We start from the raw sequence: 17,188 nt of genomic DNA, 5'->3' as shown, positions 1-17,188 counted from the left end.
AGGTTTCTTGCACTATAAACAGCCTCTGACGGCCCACCCAGCCCTGGAAGGCAATGGGCCCCTTCAAGCACTGGCTGAGTAAATGTTCATGTTCTTAAATATTTTTATTGTTGCATATTTATATAGCGCGAACTCGACCTCGAAGGTATTGGAGCGCTTTACATAGCACTGTATTTACATTACTCATTCAGGCACGGGGAGATAAATGATTTGCACACAGAATCACAGGATGTGGACGCGACCCCGAGGCTCGAACCCTGGTTTCCAGCACCAAAGTCGCCAATCATGCCGACGGACCACATCCTCTCCCCAAACGCAGCGCTGCCTCGGTTCCCCGAAGAGTGCCCCGTTCTCCACCATCAGAGGTAAAGGAAGACACCTCGCTGCAGGGAGGGACCGAGCCTTATGACGCAGGGTAAAATATGATACACGGCCCTCAAGGAGTCTGCCCTTCATGTAGGGATTAACATATGATGGAAAAAGACCTCAAGCACAAACCCTCAATAATTGCTGTCTAAAACGAATCACCGCGGAATTCAGGCCTGCATGGTTGGGTTGGTCTAGGTGAAACATTCTTCAGCTCCTCTACGGTAAAACAGGTTTGTCAAACCAACTCTGTAAGTCACATGTGAGGAAAAAGAAAACGTGCGTGGTCAGCTCTCACTGGAAGGCCTTTTTCTGTGCTTCCTTCCTCTTCGCCTGTGCCTTAGTTTCTGTTTTCAGGTGTCTTGGCTTCTGTCAGGTGTCTGTACCTGTCTCTATCCATAGAATCTCCAGCCGGCTCCCTTGTTCTCACAGTTGGGCAGCCGTACAACTTCCTCCTAGGCAAGAGCCGTTTGCACGTCACACTCCTGTGGCCTCTCATCCCTACAGTAACCATTTCTTGGGACCCTGTCTTCCGGCTCGCTGCACATCTTCCTGCTCAGTCGATGGTTTAAACAGCTGATCAGACCAATTGTTGTACCTGAGGCAGACGGGACAATAGGAAAGAGGAGATGGCTGTACCAGCCTCGCTGATTGCGGTCCTCTGCACAGGTAAGTCTGTGCCGACCTTCACTTGCGCACATGTTAAGATTTTTCCTATCCTCACCTAGGCAGAGGTAAAAGCTTGTAGCTCCTTCGCGTAGGCACAGGTAGAAGTTTATAGCTTCTTCACCTAGCCACGGGTAGGCACTCTGGACAGTCTGTATCTCCTTCACCGAGGCAGAGATGGCAGTTTCTAGCTTCTTTGCTTTGCCACGAGTATGCAAACTGGAGAGTTTGTAGCTCCTTTACCTAGACACAGGTAAGAAATTGAAGCTCCTACAGCGAGACACAGGTAAGAGTTTGTAAGAGATTGCAGCTCCTTCACCTAGGCACAGGTAGGAATTGTAGCTTCTTTACCTAGCCAAAGGTAGGCACACATGAGAGTTTGTAGCTCCACCTAGGCACAAGTAAGAGTTTGTAGCTCCATCACCGAGGCACAGGTAGGCACAGGTAGGAGTTTGTAGCTTCTTCACCTAGCCACAGGTAGGCACGCATGAGAGTTTGTTACTCCATCACCGAGGCACACATAAGAAATTGTAGCTCACTCAGTGAGACACAGGTAAGAGTTTGTAGCTGCTTCACTTAGGCACAGGTGAGAGTTTGCAGCTCTTTTACCTAGGCACAGGTAAGAGTTTGTAGCTCCTGCACCAAGGCACAGTTAAGAGTTTGTAGCTCCTTCAACAAGGCACAAGTAAGAGGTTGTAGCTCCTTCACATAGGCACAGGTGAGAGTTTGTAGCTCATTCACCTAGGCACAGGTAAGAGTTTGTAAGAGTTTGTAGCTCCTTCACCTAGGCACAGGTAAGAGTTTGTAGCTCCTTGACCTAGGCACAGGTAAGAGTTTGTAGCTCCTTCACCAAGGCATAGTTAAAGAGTTTGTAGCTCCTTCACCTAGGCACAGGTAAGAATGTGTAGCTCCTTCACCTAGGCACAGGTAAGAGTTTGTAGCTCCTTCACCAAGGCCTAGTTAAAGAGTTTGTAGCTCCTTCACCTAGGCACAGGTAAGAGTTTGAAGCTCCTTCACCTAGCTAGAGGCAAGAGTTTGTAGCTCCTTCACCAAGGCATAGTTAAAGAGTTTGTAGCTCCTTCACCTAGGCACAGGTAAGAGTTTGAGATCTTCTTCCACTGGGCTCAGAAAATACTTTTTGTTCGTATTCATCTGGGCTCAGTCTGGCTCGACTGGCTAAAGGGGACACAATACATTGGCAGACTGTAAGGCAGTTGTTGCTTTTAGGGCTGGAAAGGCTGATAATTCCCCTCAAAAGCAGCCATAAGTCCTTCTGAGAAAGACAACTACACTAATGCTGTGGAGATGAATGTAAAGCTTCTTTAATGTGTTTACTCTGTTGTGTATGAGGCTGGAATTCTGTTTTTTTCCTGAGATAATGTTTTTCTGCAATCTGCCCTGAGGCACAATGTTTCTTTTTTACCAAGAGGCACAACATGAAGAGATATTGCTCCGATGACTTTGTCCCACTGTCCTCTATTGTACATTATAAGGATACCACAAGATCCAGAACCTTCTTGAAGCAAGTGAACACAGGCTAAGGCCCTTTAGAAGGTAGTGGAATGCGAGAGATTTGGAATACCTTTTTAACTTACGCCTGGGGTACTTTATTCCTTATACTGCATGGACACGTCATGAAGATTTCCTCAAAAACCTTAAATCTGTGTCTTTTTCCGCTTCACATAAAAGAGATAGTATGGTTGCAGATATGTAGAATAAATGCAGTCTATATCATGCAAAAGTAAACAACACAATATGCAGCCAGGGATTTCTGATTAAAACATATGGGGCCTCATTGATGAAAAGTGACGCATAGCTGCGTGAAAACAGCAATGCGTCACATTTCATTGCGCCCTCCTTGCGACACCAATGATGTGTCATATTAACAATATGACACATCATGTCGCAAGGAGTCACAGATACGTCAGTATTTCTGATGTATCTGTAGGCGCAAAAATTACGCATTGCTGGAGTGTGTCCCAAAAGTGACGCAACTTCAGCAATGGGTCATTTCACGCGGACCAGTCCCATTTCAAATGTGCCTGAATCAGTCTTAATCCTGCTGTGAAGCAGGTGTAAGATATTGACCTATTTACGTCCTAGAAGGGGCGCCGCAAATTTCATAGATTTCACTGCGTCACTTCTACGAAGCTTACTTGCGTCGGAACGCCCACCCTGCATACATTATACCTGGTGTAGGTATAATGTGGCGCAGGAGTTTACAAAGTGACGCATCTACCTAGATGTGTCACTTTGTAAATATGACACAACATGGCGCATTTTTCACGCCGCTGGTGGTTCATAAAAAGTGACGCAACGGCTGCGCAAAAGTGATGTAAGGGCTCATAAATAAGCCCCATGGAGTCTCAAGTAAGTCACTTTAAAAAAAACTGAAATATAGTTCAGAATGTGGGGCAAAATAAGAATGAAACCTGCTTTGCTGTAATAAACTCTAGCTGTGCCATAATAATAAATTACTGATATCTTTCCTAACTGCTAATAAGCACTCATTTCAAGGAAACATGGCTCTGAAAAAGTTAGCTCTCTATTTGATTGTTGATACAGCATTGTCATTGAGCTGCCTAACCTGTCTTTCACACTTCTGCTGGGTATGGTTGCAGGTATTGTGATGTCCCAAATCAACTATAATAAGTTACTACGGTTGAATAATTAGGCAGAGCTCTTATTACAGGTGGCAAGACAGTAACAAGAAAATTAGAGACAGGTTCCCTCATATTTATTGCAGGCATACATGTATTACAGAGCCATTCGATATGGGTAGTTTCACTTTAAAGTTGATGTTGCCTAGCAAATCGAAGCATTTCTTAAAGATGTTCAACAATCACAGACAAGTTTGAAAATGTGTGGCACACTTCAACTTGCGCCTAATTCTTTTGTAAACCGTTTGCTGTAGGCACAGGGATCAGGGAATTGCACATTTCACTGCTCATTGCTATTTAGCGTGGGGTATTTCATTTGTTTGATTGCTATAAACTTCCCTCGGTTTGCTACTTTTCATTATTCATAACTCTTAAAACATGTCAAGGTCATGTTACGTCAATTAATGCAGTTTCATTGCGAATTTGTTTTGTGCTATGGTACACGCAAGAGTGCACGTTTTAGTTCCTGTTTTATTTCCTACTTGGGTATTGAAATATTGTAGGTAAGATAAGGTTGGGTTTTGCTGTGAGGATTGTGTTTTGAATCAACCACTCTTGTGGAGTGCTGTGTAGTGTCGCATTACTGTCACAACACTATACAGAGCCAATAATGCATTACGGTCTGTTGGAAGAATTCGTTTTTTTGAGTTGAACATATTTTATTGAAATTCATACAGCTTAGCAAGTATACCATAAATGTACAAAATAAGATATTAAAATGACAATAACAGAATAAAGAATGAATTAACCTTGGGCAGTGAACTCTACTCCGCTAGCGGAGTTTGCAGAGTTTTTTGCACTCCGTGTTACTCGGAGCTCGCGGAGTTCCGAAAAACTCTGCCCACGTAGTGGAGCGGAGTTTTTTACCTCGCTCGCATTCGTCAAAGTCAAGTTGGCGACCTCGAGGAACATCAACCTCTGGCAAGATTTTTCCTGGTTTGCGATTGGCAACATCAAGTTGGCGAGCGCGAGTGTGGAAAATCAACCTCCCGGGGAGATTTCTCAACGCGGGGGGGGGTGTCATGTTTTTCATTGCGAGTGGTCGCGTATGCTCGCAACCATGCGTGTTGCGAAACAGTCCATTGAGAAAGCTGCCGCTCGAGTGAAAATCTACTCGAGCGGCAGAAAAGGAAAGCAGAGACCGCTTGCGCTGTGTATGGTGCGTTCACGATGATTGCACAGTGAGGACAAGCATCCAGCACTGTGCAATCACCGCGAATGGCATTTTTCTATCGTACTCCGCCGGTTACGGAGCTCCACGTAGTGAGGCTGATTTTTTTTCGCACTTCGCAGAGTTCCGCGTAGTGTAACTCCGCTAACTCTGCCCAGGGTTAGAATTAATATATATTGATAAATAAGGGAAAGTAAATGGATGAGATAAAAGAGCCATAAATAAGGAGCAAGTTGCACATACAAAATTGCAGGATGTTCTCAACAGACATCCAAAGCAGTCCACCAAAATAACTCGGTCACATCATTAGAAAATATGTTAAAAAGTATAACCTCAGTTCTTCGATTAGTAAAATTCAGCTGTTCCTACTAAGGGGCTGATTATGATGGAAGTCCGGCCACCATCTGCTGCTGCAGTTTGATCAACACATTACAATGCGTGCGGTCATAGGCAGCAGGCAAAGGGACCGTCTGACGCTTTCCGACGGCTCAAGGAGCTCGTCTGTGCTTCGGAAACCCTTCATAATCCCTTAATGACGGCAGCTCCGACGTCAGGATTATGATGTTAGTTTCCGACAGCCATTCCATGTTGGCCTTTCTGACATGGAAAGGCTGTCGGAAAGCAGCATTGGTGGCCCCTATTTGGGCCCCCTTACCTCCTGACCCTTTGCTCTGGGGCATAGGGGTGCCTATGATGACCTCCTAAATATCCCTGCACAGTGAGGCAGGCACCAGGTGGTGTCTGCCACTCAGTGCATGGATATTTCAAAACATCCTTTTTTCAATGCAAGCTTTTGCTGCGGGCCTTTTCCGCCTGCTGAACAAGCTTCTATTGAAAAATGGATGCTTCAAACTGCCCTATGCGCGGTCACATCCAAAAACTGCTATCGGAACAGCCGACCTAAGGTCAGGCGCTTTCCAATACACAACGGACGTCCTCCCAACATCGTAATAAGCCCCAAAGTTTCAAACAACAGACAACTAATGTAGACACAGATCACCAAGGCGAAAAGGAATGCATTTATGCACAAAATTGTTTCCCAGATCACCATGATTTATATGGCATGAACCAAGCTGCAATGAGAGAGACCTCCGAAGTTTCAAGGTTAAGTTACAAATTTAATGCCACCACCTGAATAATTTCATCCAATAAAGAAGTTTGGGTAAGGTAACCCAGTCCCGGCAGATGCAGCAATTGTCACTCTGGGATTGAGCCCTGATAACTTCGAGAGGATGCTTCACCAGGAACACACATTCATTTTCCATATGAGGGGTACAGAGAGACAATTAGTTGCCCTGAATTTGGAAAAGAGGGATCCGCCACTAACCGTTCATTGGTTTACCGACAATGGACAATGGTATGTGATCACACTGGGAAAATAATGGGCAAGTCCATATGACCTGCCTTTTTGACTACTGGCTTTGTCAATGTCTTAGTGAATGCTTTTTGCCAATGATGTGCAGCATCAGTAAAAAGAAATGCTCTTTTTCTGATGTTGTGCAGCATTAGCATAAAAAAGGTACAATGATGTGAAATTGTCCATGCTGGACTAGGCAACATGATATGTTGAGGTTGTGTGAATATGTATGTGTTGTGTGAATATATATGCGCATGCATGGGGGTATGGCAACAGAGTAAGTCGCAATGAATTGAGGTCCTTGAGCCCACTTCATCTCCATCGATCCTACAAGGATCCTGCTGCCCACACAACCCTACTCTCTGCTACTTGCATCTCTGAGGCCTGCGACAGGGTGATACAGGCCTCCAGCAATCATCAGCTGGCACGGGACTTGATATGCCAGCACAGCAGCCTGTTGACACCCGCCAAGCTACAACCTTGGGTGTGGGCGTGCCCTGCTCCTCAGCTGGGCCGGGTCCACTCCAATGAAGGGGAGCTTGATCCACCGTGTAGGCCTTGCCTTTCTGCTATCAGAGTGGATTGTGCTTTGAGGGGTGAGGCCCTCTGGATGCTTGACTGTGACTGAGTACCGACCATACCGGCTGGACTGCCGAGCCCTGCTCGGTGGCCTCATTATTTTTTGTTATGTTATAACTATTTATAGAGTGAACAAATACCAACAAAGGTCTCTCCGCGCTAGCTACTCATGAAACAGAGCCCAAGGAAAAGAGAAAGACACATTTTAAAGAACCTAATTATCAAAAAAGCCAAATTTCTAGTCTTTGCCTAAACATAAAAAGTGAAGGCAGATCTTTGATCTGGCAGGGGAGAGAATTCCAAAGCTTGGCAGGTGCCACCACAAAGCTTCTGTCGCCCCAGTTAGATTTATGGGTTCTTGGAACAACCAATAGATTTGCACCAGTCGAGCGCAATGACCTATTCGGCATGTACATTTTTAAGGATTTTTTCAAGAATTCAGGTCCTATATTTTGTATGGATTTATAGGCAATACACAGTGCCTTAAATGTTATTGTGTCTCTGATAGGCAGCCAGTGCAGCTCTATAATGACCTCAGATATAGAATGACATTTCGGTGTCCCAGACAGTAGTCTGGCAGCAACATTCTGCACTAACTGCAATTTATTCAAGATAGATTGCTGAGCGTTAATCAGAAGACCATTACAATAGTCTACCTTAGACAGAACCAAGGCTGATAGGATCATTTGTCTAGCTTCCATAGGAATGAAATGAAACATTTCTTGGCCATTCTAAGAATATAAAAAGATGAACTGACTTCTGAGTTACCATGGTGTTTATGAGAAAGCTTATCATCAAGAATGACCCCAAAATTCTTTGCCTTGGTTACTGGAACAGGAGGCGGTCCAAGATTGTCTGGCCACCAATGAGAAGACCATGCTGGAGAAAGATTTCCAAACACAATCACTTCAGTCTTAGAAGAATTTAGTTTAAGGCAGCGATTGTCCATCCAGGTACTCACTGACACCATACCTCGTGAAAGCTGGACAAGACCCTGTCTCCATCTTTATGGATGGCAAAAACAATTTGCGTATCGTCTGAGTAAGATGTAAGACCTCAGCCAGACGATTTGATCCCTCATGCCAAGTTGGTCACATAGATATTAAAAAGAAAAGGGCTGATGGAGGAGCCCTGTGGGATTCCACATGGAAGAGAAAAACTTAAATGATTGGGCTCTGCTGGATAGGAAGGATGCTAACAGAGCTTTAGACTTGTCCCTTATACCTAAGGAGGAGATACGGTTGATCAGGAGGCCATGATCAACAGTATCAAAGGCAGCAGAAAGGTCCAAAAGAGCCAGCGCCGCTGCACCATCCCTATCCAATGCGAAACTTATTTCCTCTTCAGCTTTAATGAGGGCAATTTCTGTACTATGGATTTTTCAGAAGCCAAATTGCGTTTCATCCAGCAAATTGTGGGCCTGAATATATTGGGTCAGTTGATCAGTTATGATTTGTTCAGCTAATTTGGCGGGCAGCAGCAAATGTGCAATTGTTCGATAATTTTTTGTGTCATCTGGATCCAGATTTGACTTCTTTGGTAATGCCAAAAAAGAAGATCTTTTTTCATTGAGAAGGATAGACAACGGCCATGAACATAGAATTAAAAATATTTGGCAAAACTGGCCCAATTAGCTTCGAAGAGTTCCTTAGAATAGCGGGCAGACACAGGTCCGAAGGAGAACCTGATTTAGCCGCCCTCAATAGGTTCGCTACTAGCTCTGCAGAAACTGGGGTAAACTCACTTAAGGAGAGATTACTTAAAGATTCAGTGAAACAACCCGAACTGGTTGGGGGGACAGATGAAGTGTTTAACTTGGAATAGATAGAATCTACTTAAGCCTGAAAGGTAATGGAAATGGAATTGCAGAATCATTGAGTCGCTAAATTTGACAGATTAAGAGAAGATGTCTCAAGCTTGAATACCACCTGAAATAGGTGTTTAGTAGAATCTTGAGCAGCTTCGATTTCTCTCATAAAGTAGCTGCTTTTCTCCTAAAAAAAGAGATGTTTATAATTAGACAAGGCTTCTTTATAAAGATGTTTTTCCTGGCTATTGTAGTCCTGTCTCCAGCGTCTCTACTGATTCCTACAATGCTGTTTCTCAAGCCTCAAGGCTTCCGAAAACCATGGAGCTGAGGGTGTACTTCTATTTTTGGAGGCTATCTTATAGTTTAGCAAAAGAAGTATGAAGCCAATCTGAATAGCTCAAAGCTGCCTGCTCTGGATCCTGAGAGAGGACTGGCTTAGTATCTACTAAATCTTGTCTAAGAAGCCCCTGGTCTATATTCTTCCATGCTCTAAAATATTTGGGAGACAGCTTCCTAGGGTATGTGGAAATCACCTTTAGCAGACAGATGTCAAATAAAACTGAATGATGGTCCGACTATACCAACGGAAGAACCTCCTTAGAAATTATGGCATCATTGTTAGTGAAGAGGCCATCTAGGTTATGACCCGCCGAGTGTGTGGGAGTGCCTTCTTTCTGTAGAAGGCCATCTGATCCCAACTCCATAATGAGGCGGTAAGGGTCTTTGTCAGTATTATTAGCCTCCAAATGATAATTAAAGTCTCCCATAATAGTAAGCCTAGGAGGGTTTGTCTGAGACACAGCCGACATCAGGGCCTGCAACACCTAACTGTCACTGCACCCAACCAGCCTGGGCCCTTCAGACAAGGCCTTGTGGATGACCCCTCCCCCACAGTCTTCATCACCTGTGCATTTGGGGCCCCAGGAGGAGAGCAGCAACTGAGGGGCTTCCCTCCCTTTGTTTGTGACTCAATCAAGCTGATGCTGCCTGCATTGGAGCACTACATGGAGGATGACATCGGGGGCCCAGAGTGGGGGATCTCCCCCCTAATTAGTCTTCGCCCGAGGACTTATTGCCTGTTGTTCCTTTTGAACACAGACTTGAGATTCTCTGGAAAGTACTGGCTAATAAATTGATACATTTTGCAACACAACTAATACACCCAGATCAGAATGGTGTCATTCTCGGTAGGAATACCTTCTTAAACATGCGCCACCTTTTCGTGATTATGGACTGGCCGAGAGAGTCGGTCGCTAATTCCTGGGAAGGAGCCCTCAACATAAGAAAAGGCTTTAAACACTCTGGGGTGAGCTTAATTGAAGGAATCCTCTGCCGACTTGGGATGGGGCTGAGAGTCCTGACCTGGGAAGTATCATATCTAAGCCACTACACACTGAATGTGGCACAAGGCAGGGCTGTCCTCTGTCATATTTGCTCTGGCTATGGAACCCCCGGCACGTGTGTTACATGCCAGTGTCCAGAGTGGGGTATCTGGGTCGAGGACCAGTGGTATGTGGTCTCACTTTATGCTGACAACACATTGGTTTATCTTTACACAGATGAAGGCAACATCCTCCGCCTGATAGATCTACTGCATTACTTTGGCAGGGGCTTTGGCCTCATGGTGAACAGGGACAAATCCGATCGTTTAGGCCTGACGGCAGCCATGATTGAGCAACAACAGAGGCTTTCCCACACCCTCTTCCCTTGGAGTTACGACACCTTTAAATATCTGTGGACTAGAGTGTACCACACTGAAAAAGACCAGGTAGATGGCAATATCAGTAGAGCATTGTCTGTCGAGAGAGGCTTCCTTCCATTTTGGACAGGCCTCTCACTCTCCCCTATGGGGCGCATAGCTATTTCCAAAATGCTGCTGCACCTGCGACTACTATATTTCTTTTCTGCCATCCTTGTCCTTTTGAACAAGTGTTTTTTCACTGGGCAAAGCTCACTTTTGATTGCACTGATACGGGGCAATGGGAGGCGATTGGAAGCAATCACCAAATGTTACGCCTCTCTGCCTCAGAGTGGTTTCAGGTCCCCAAACTAAGAGTATCATTATGCGGCGGCCAAATTACAATGGCCTACGCACTGATTGGTGGGAGAAGGTATATCAGAGATGGAACATTGATTTAGGGGTTTTCATCTAATCAGGACACTCAGGAAATGTTTTCCATTTACCTCAATTGAAATGCATCACTAGGTGGCCATTTCTTTAATTTCATCTAGGACGTATTATTGTAATGCTCTCTACTTGAATATTAATGATTTCTATTGCACAGAGTGCAAGTGATGCAGAATGCAGCGGCCCGCCTTGATCTCAACATACCTAAACATGCCTCTGTTAGAGAGGGTATTCACTTGTTACTTTGGGTCCCTGTTAAAGTGGGTTGTGTTTAAGGTCCTTTACAAAAAGGGAGTGTTAACAGAGTACAAAGACACAAGAAGGGTTCGCGTGGTGGGACTATCATACCAGTCTTTGCTATATGCACAAACATTCTTTACTTTTATTACATTTGTAAGATTCACCACATTGCATTGGACCTGCTTCAATGTTTTGAAAGAAAACACACATATGGGCTGTTCATAAGTAGGTACTAAAACCTCCCCCACTTCAACGGAAGAAGTGGGGGATCCAAAGAAACCTTTACTTGATGTGTAATGTTCAAAAAGGGCTTTTTGTATATGGTACTGATGCTGAGTGGAGAGCACCTTTGATGCCTATTTTTCCCTCTATGTGTCCTCTTTTTTGAATAGTGGGCTTAAGTGTGGCCCCTACAGGGGGCAGAAATATCCTCATGTGGGTGGCCAGTACCTGCTGGGGAAACTATACCACAATGTGTTCTAAACAGACCCCCTGTGCACAGGGTCTGCCACTCTGGGTGATGCCCGGCTGCTTTACAGTCTGGCTGTGGGATGATGTATCCTAGCGGAAAGAGGTGGGACTCACCACGTGGGAGGATATTTTTGATGACAAGGTTCTATATTCCTTTGAGGTCCAGGTGAACAACTTTGGAATTCAACCAGGATCCTTCATACTCTTTGCTTCCCTAACACATCAATTGTGCTGGGTCTGGCACAGGACACATGATGAAACTAAGTCTTCACAATTTCTGCATCAGTACTGACACATGGGGCCAGATGGGCTATTACCTGCCTCTATCTTTGATAGTGCCACGCTGTTACCGTTTCTGAAGACTCATTGCGAAGCTGTGCTGAATGTGATACTTTCAGACAAGAAATGGACACAATGCATATGGATGGTTAAAACCATCTCCTCCTACTCTAGACTTAAATATACCCAATTCAATTATTTACACCATACATATCTCACCCTCAAATAGATAGCCCAAATGGATCCAGGCTCTGAGAATCACCTGACCCGATCTTCAGCTGATGCTGCAGACTTTGTCCATATGATGTGGGGCTGCCCCTCTATCAGTGCCTACTGGGATACTCATTCGTATCTCGGATCCATTGTGTTACCACTTCGCGAAAGATGTACTACATTGTTTATCAGGTCACACCACCCGCTCCAGTGAATGTAAGTCCCCCAACAAATGATTGATCTAGCTCTAATTCTCGCCACATGGTGGATAGCCATGTGCTGGAATTCAGCACTCTCCCCCGCTTACAGCTGTGAGTTTCAGATTTACACACTGGGAAATGGCTGAGCAAAACATCTCTGCAAAGTCAGTATGCCTTGCGATGGATCTACCCCACTTCCTGACTGGGAAGGATACCTATCCATGGTGGAGGCCAAATAAGACAAGAGGACACCTTGAATCCCTGGGTGTACTGCTATATTTCTATCCTTATATATTTCTTTTGCCCATCAGTGGCTGGAAGCCCTGGAGGTGTTCCTCTCTCCTTTCTGCTGCAACCCCACACCACCATAGTATCCTGCTCTTACCGTCCTAGCAGTGCACTCTGATGGTTCCTGCCTGTCACTCCCAATCTCATGAGATCCTCCCTCCCCATGCTGTGGTGTCCCCTTGGGGATGTGGAGGTGCCCCTCCCCCCAACGCCTACTCATTGTTGCACGTCTATGACTATTTGAGTTTTGTTGTTTATGTTTCCTTAACTACTTAGGGCCAGATTACGAGTTTGGTGGTGCTGAAGTGGGACCCCCCTGCTGCCACACCGCCAAACCCGTGTGAGAACCGCCCGCCATATTCTGACTTTTTTAGTCATCGGTGGGCGGTTGCTTTGGCGTTCTCACTGCGGTGTCTATTAAAAAGACACCACAATGGAAACGTCAAAGGAAGTTCTAGCACGTAATGGAATGTGAAGTCCATGCTGTGCTGCAACTGGGCAGGAAAGCACACAGGGTGGCACATGTTGTGCCCCCTGTGTGCACCCACATGGAGTGAGGCACAAAGGGTGCCTGTAGGGGCTCTTTAATTCCTCACCCCCACTGGTTTCATGGAGGAAAGACCTCCATGAAGGCAGTGGCGGTGAGGAAAGTCGTTCCCACTCATATTTCTGCCTCAAGCCCGCTGCACTACTACCAGGGAATGGTGGTTGCCTGGCAGAATCAGTGGTCCAAGGGCAGCATGACCGCCAAGGCTGTAATGTGGCGATCGGAAGACCGCCGCCCCACCACGGGTCTGGCAGTCCGAGGACTAGCAGACTCGTATGAGGCCATAAGTCTCTCTGCTATTTAGCAGCACACAATGGTATGAGCAGACTGTAGAGTGCAAAGATGAAGCAGAGGCATCTTACCTGCATTTATGCTTCAACGTATGCCATACTCAAACAGGTGCTCAATGTAAGGGACTGTACACTGTATTATAGCACCAAGTTGTGCCAAATGTATAAGCTTTTCCAAAATGCTAATAAAGACTTTTAGAAACAAATGTATGTAGGTGCATGCGTTATGACCTATGCACAAGTAAATGTCACTACACATGCATGTGTAAATATGGGCATCATTCCATTTATTTATTCATCAAAATTGAATTTTTACTTTTGTGAAAGCACTTTTTTGGACTCTGCTGAGCCCGTGAAATAACTTGAAACGAAATTGGGTTGGGAGGGAAGGAGAAGCAACAGAGGATCTGATGGGGAGAAGTCAAAGCGAGAGTGGGAGAAATGTGAAGTGGGTGGATGAGGAAGGGAGAAGCTTGAAGTGGGGGCAAGAGGAGGTAATAAATAAAAAAAACAAGCTAAAGCGCCCCTGTGAACCTGTCTCCGTAGTTCTTGTTGGTTGTTAGATATGCCTGGAGAGTTTGGGTGCATTACAGTGTGTCCCTGTTGACTTCTGTAACAATCTTAGCCACTTTGTATATTTGTGTCTATTTAATTTTAATTTGTGTTGGACTTTGGGTTTCAGTTTAGATTTTCTATATATGGCGTTATGTTTTGTTCTATGTATGCCATTTATTGATTGTTTAGTTAATTCTATATGCTCTTTCAAGTTTCTTTCTGTTTGCATTTTTTATGCTTTATAATAATAAAGTAAACAAAGCTTTTGGTGGGTAGGTGAGCACAGTCAACATATTTTCCTAGTCTATGATTCTGATGGTTCTGGCAAACTCCAGGTCATACCACATGGACTGTTGGTTCTCTACCAAGGACGAAGGCGGCAGCAATACTTTTAAAGTGTGGGATCCGATTGTGCTTGCAGAGGTAGTTTTCGGGATCCCCTAGAGCAGTTCTGGACCTAGGTTGGCATAGGAATTAAGTAGGGCATTCATCATGTGTGCAGGTCTGAGCTTAACATAAAAAACAGTTTCAACAGTGGCTCAATTTGTGAGTGCAGCCTGATGAGTTCAGGAAAATCAGTGCACCTGAGGAAGGCCATGTCTGCTTTAGATTTGGGGGAACTTGGTACATTTGTAGTTTTGCCATGATTTATACTTTGCTACATGCTCTCTCTCTTGCAACACAGCCTGCAATTAGTTTTTTAGAGTTAACTACATAAAGGTTGTAGATTTCACTGCTTTTCAGACACCAAAAATCATATCTGAAAAATATGCATTGTTTCTGTTATCCATACAGCAAACCAAATAAAATGAAAATTAGCATTTCATAATGGACAGAAGAGGAAGTGAATGTAAATGTCCAGTATTTGTAAAGCGCAAACAATTACCCAAGGGTGTTAAGGCGCTGGGGGCCCTTGCACTTTGATACGATTGTTTTATACACGTTTTTGATTTTCCACTGTTTCACATTTAGACTTGGTAGAAATGATTACACCATCTGACTTTCCCATGCTATCATGTAAACAGAAAGCTGTAATAAAGCAGTAAAACGTTCACAGCCAACACACAGGGAAATAAAACAATCTCAACTTCTTGCAGTACTCCTTATTTACCCTTCAGCTTGAGGAAAAGGTACATAAAGCACGAATAGTAAAAAATAGAGGCAGGATTTCGATAAAAACAAACAAGATTGAGGAATTTCCTAACTTGCCTCCCATGCGGTTTTATGCACGTTCCACACTGCCACAGCGTGATCTCAACGGAGCTGATCTTTTATCACTTCCCAGGAATACAGGGCAATGGCGCACCACTGACTCTCACTGTAAACAGTAAGGGTCATATTTTCAAGGAGCTATCGCCAAGTTAACAGCACTTTATCGCAGCCAAAGTTGCAATAAATTTATCGCTCCACTCACAAGCTGGTGAAAACAGCCCACAGCACCAGTTTACCAGTGATAGCAGCTGCAAAAAACATCGCCACAGATGACCCCCGCAACTATCGCTAATGAGATGCAGAATAGGCGTTCCCGTGCGAAAAGCAGCAACAACACCACTTCTCAACATTCTCAACGACCAGCCAGATCGGTGATAAGAACACAAAACAGGTGATAAGGCGCATTAGCACCAGGAAACTAACACCTGCTCAGACCTGGTGCAAAGTCGGACGACAGCCTGCACCACAAAAGGGAGTCCTGCCCAGAGCTACACCTGAAGGGCAACAGATCCATGGAGCCACTGATCATGTGGCCTGGACACCCAAGAGGGCCACAACACCCACCGCCACCACCCCCAGGACCCCAACCCCCTGTGGACACCTCCCAGACCCCCCCGGACACCCCCCGGACAGAGGCAGTGCAGACAAAGACAGTGGACCCCCAGGAATCGCACCAGCCTCACAGAACAAACACCTGATAATGTAATTGCCCACTACAGGCTCTAAGGACAACCATCCTACGCATCCTGACCATCATCGCCCAACAGGCCAATGGCACCAACACAGCGGACAACCAACATCCCACCCCACACAAAGCTGCTGGCTGTGCTGCACCTGTTGGCCTCTGATACCCGCAAACAACACCGCCAGAGTCGGAGGAGTCTCACAACCAGCCACATCCAAGTCCCTCACACCTGTCCTGGATGCCATCATCAGCCTGGTACCCCAGTATCTATACATCCACCACAATGCACAGGATCTGCTGGAGACTAAGTAAGGACCATACACCATAGCTGGATGCACGCACGTGTTAGCGGCAATCCACAGCACACATGTCCTACCTGTGCCCCCTGGCGACACAGCACACAATCACCGCAACAGAAAGCACACATCTTACATCAATGTGCAGGCAACATCCGAACACAGTGGAATCTCCACCAATGTCGTCGCCAAATACCCAGCCAGTGTGCATAATTCCTTCATCCTCCAACAGTCCATCATCAACCAGCGCCTCCAGGATGGCACCTAGGGAAATGCACAGCCCCTTGGCAAGTTCCAAATGAACACCCCACACACCTCAACTCCACAACCATGCAACTCACAACTCTAGCAATGCACACATCACAAAATCACAACCAACATGCAAAACAACATGCCCACCCACCAGACACGACAGAACAACTTACAATGGTAACCTGGGCAAGCTGTGAACATGAGCCATCAATGGCATGGCACCTCAGCCACACAATAGCGGAATGTGGGGAGAGGTGGGTACCAGGCATGTGTGAAGGAGGCAGGAGAACCATGACTGGGAAAGTATACAATGCCAAGAGTGGAAGAGATGTGTGTTGGACAGACCGCAGTATGTAGAACACACCCATATCCATGGCGACATACACCACTGGTGTATGGAGTGTAGTGGATAGTGGACGCAACCATGTCACCCCAGCCAGTGGGGGAGTTTGCGGAAATGTTGTCTGTTACGTCCCCCCGTTAGGGTTGAGCAGAGTGGGATGGCCCGGCGTACGCCAGGCCAGTGTAGGGGTGTGAATAAAAAAGCATGTAGCCCTGGGCATGGTCCTCTTCCAGAATGCCCAACGTCTCTGCCAGGGTGGCGGCTCTCACCCCACCACGAGGCTGACACCGTCATCGTGAGCAGAGTTGCCTGCGATCCTGTGCGCCTGCCGTACCCTGGCCCGCTGCACCCCGAACCCGTCAGGCCCAACCCAGCGCAGCCAGGCCACACTGATCACCTGCCGACACCGGCGTGTGTCAAGGAGGGTTCACCCCGTGCCGGCGCAAGCTCCAAGCCTGAGGCCTGCGACCTTGGCAGCCTCCTCAGACCATCATTGCCTCCACGACACAGGCACGCTTGACTCCTTTCTCGATGACGTACTCTATTGCTGCCTCAGGCCTACACTGCGGTCGAGTAGGCC

The 17,188-nt window shown here is 45.9% G+C and overlaps 1 protein-coding gene across 1 annotated transcript in view; it reads left to right on the top strand.

The window, feature by feature from the left end:
* The first annotated feature begins 665 nt into the window (after window positions 1-665).
* The window catches only part of LOC146811664 (serine protease 33-like), a 254,445-nt gene continuing 237,922 nt past the window's right edge, over window positions 666-17,188 (top strand). Inside the window, exon 1 of the mRNA XM_085618638.1 lies at window positions 666-1,035. Within this exon, the coding sequence (XP_085474764.1) occupies window positions 996-1,035 (40 nt within the window). The 5' untranslated portion in view covers window positions 666-995. The remainder of the gene's footprint in view (window positions 1,036-17,188) is intronic.

The sequence above is a fragment of the Triturus cristatus genome, chromosome 7, assembly GCF_964204655.1.
Source record: "Triturus cristatus chromosome 7, aTriCri1.1, whole genome shotgun sequence".
In the NCBI taxonomy this organism is placed as follows: Eukaryota; Metazoa; Chordata; class Amphibia; order Caudata; family Salamandridae; genus Triturus; species Triturus cristatus.
This window is presented reverse-complemented; position numbering and strand designations above follow the sequence as displayed.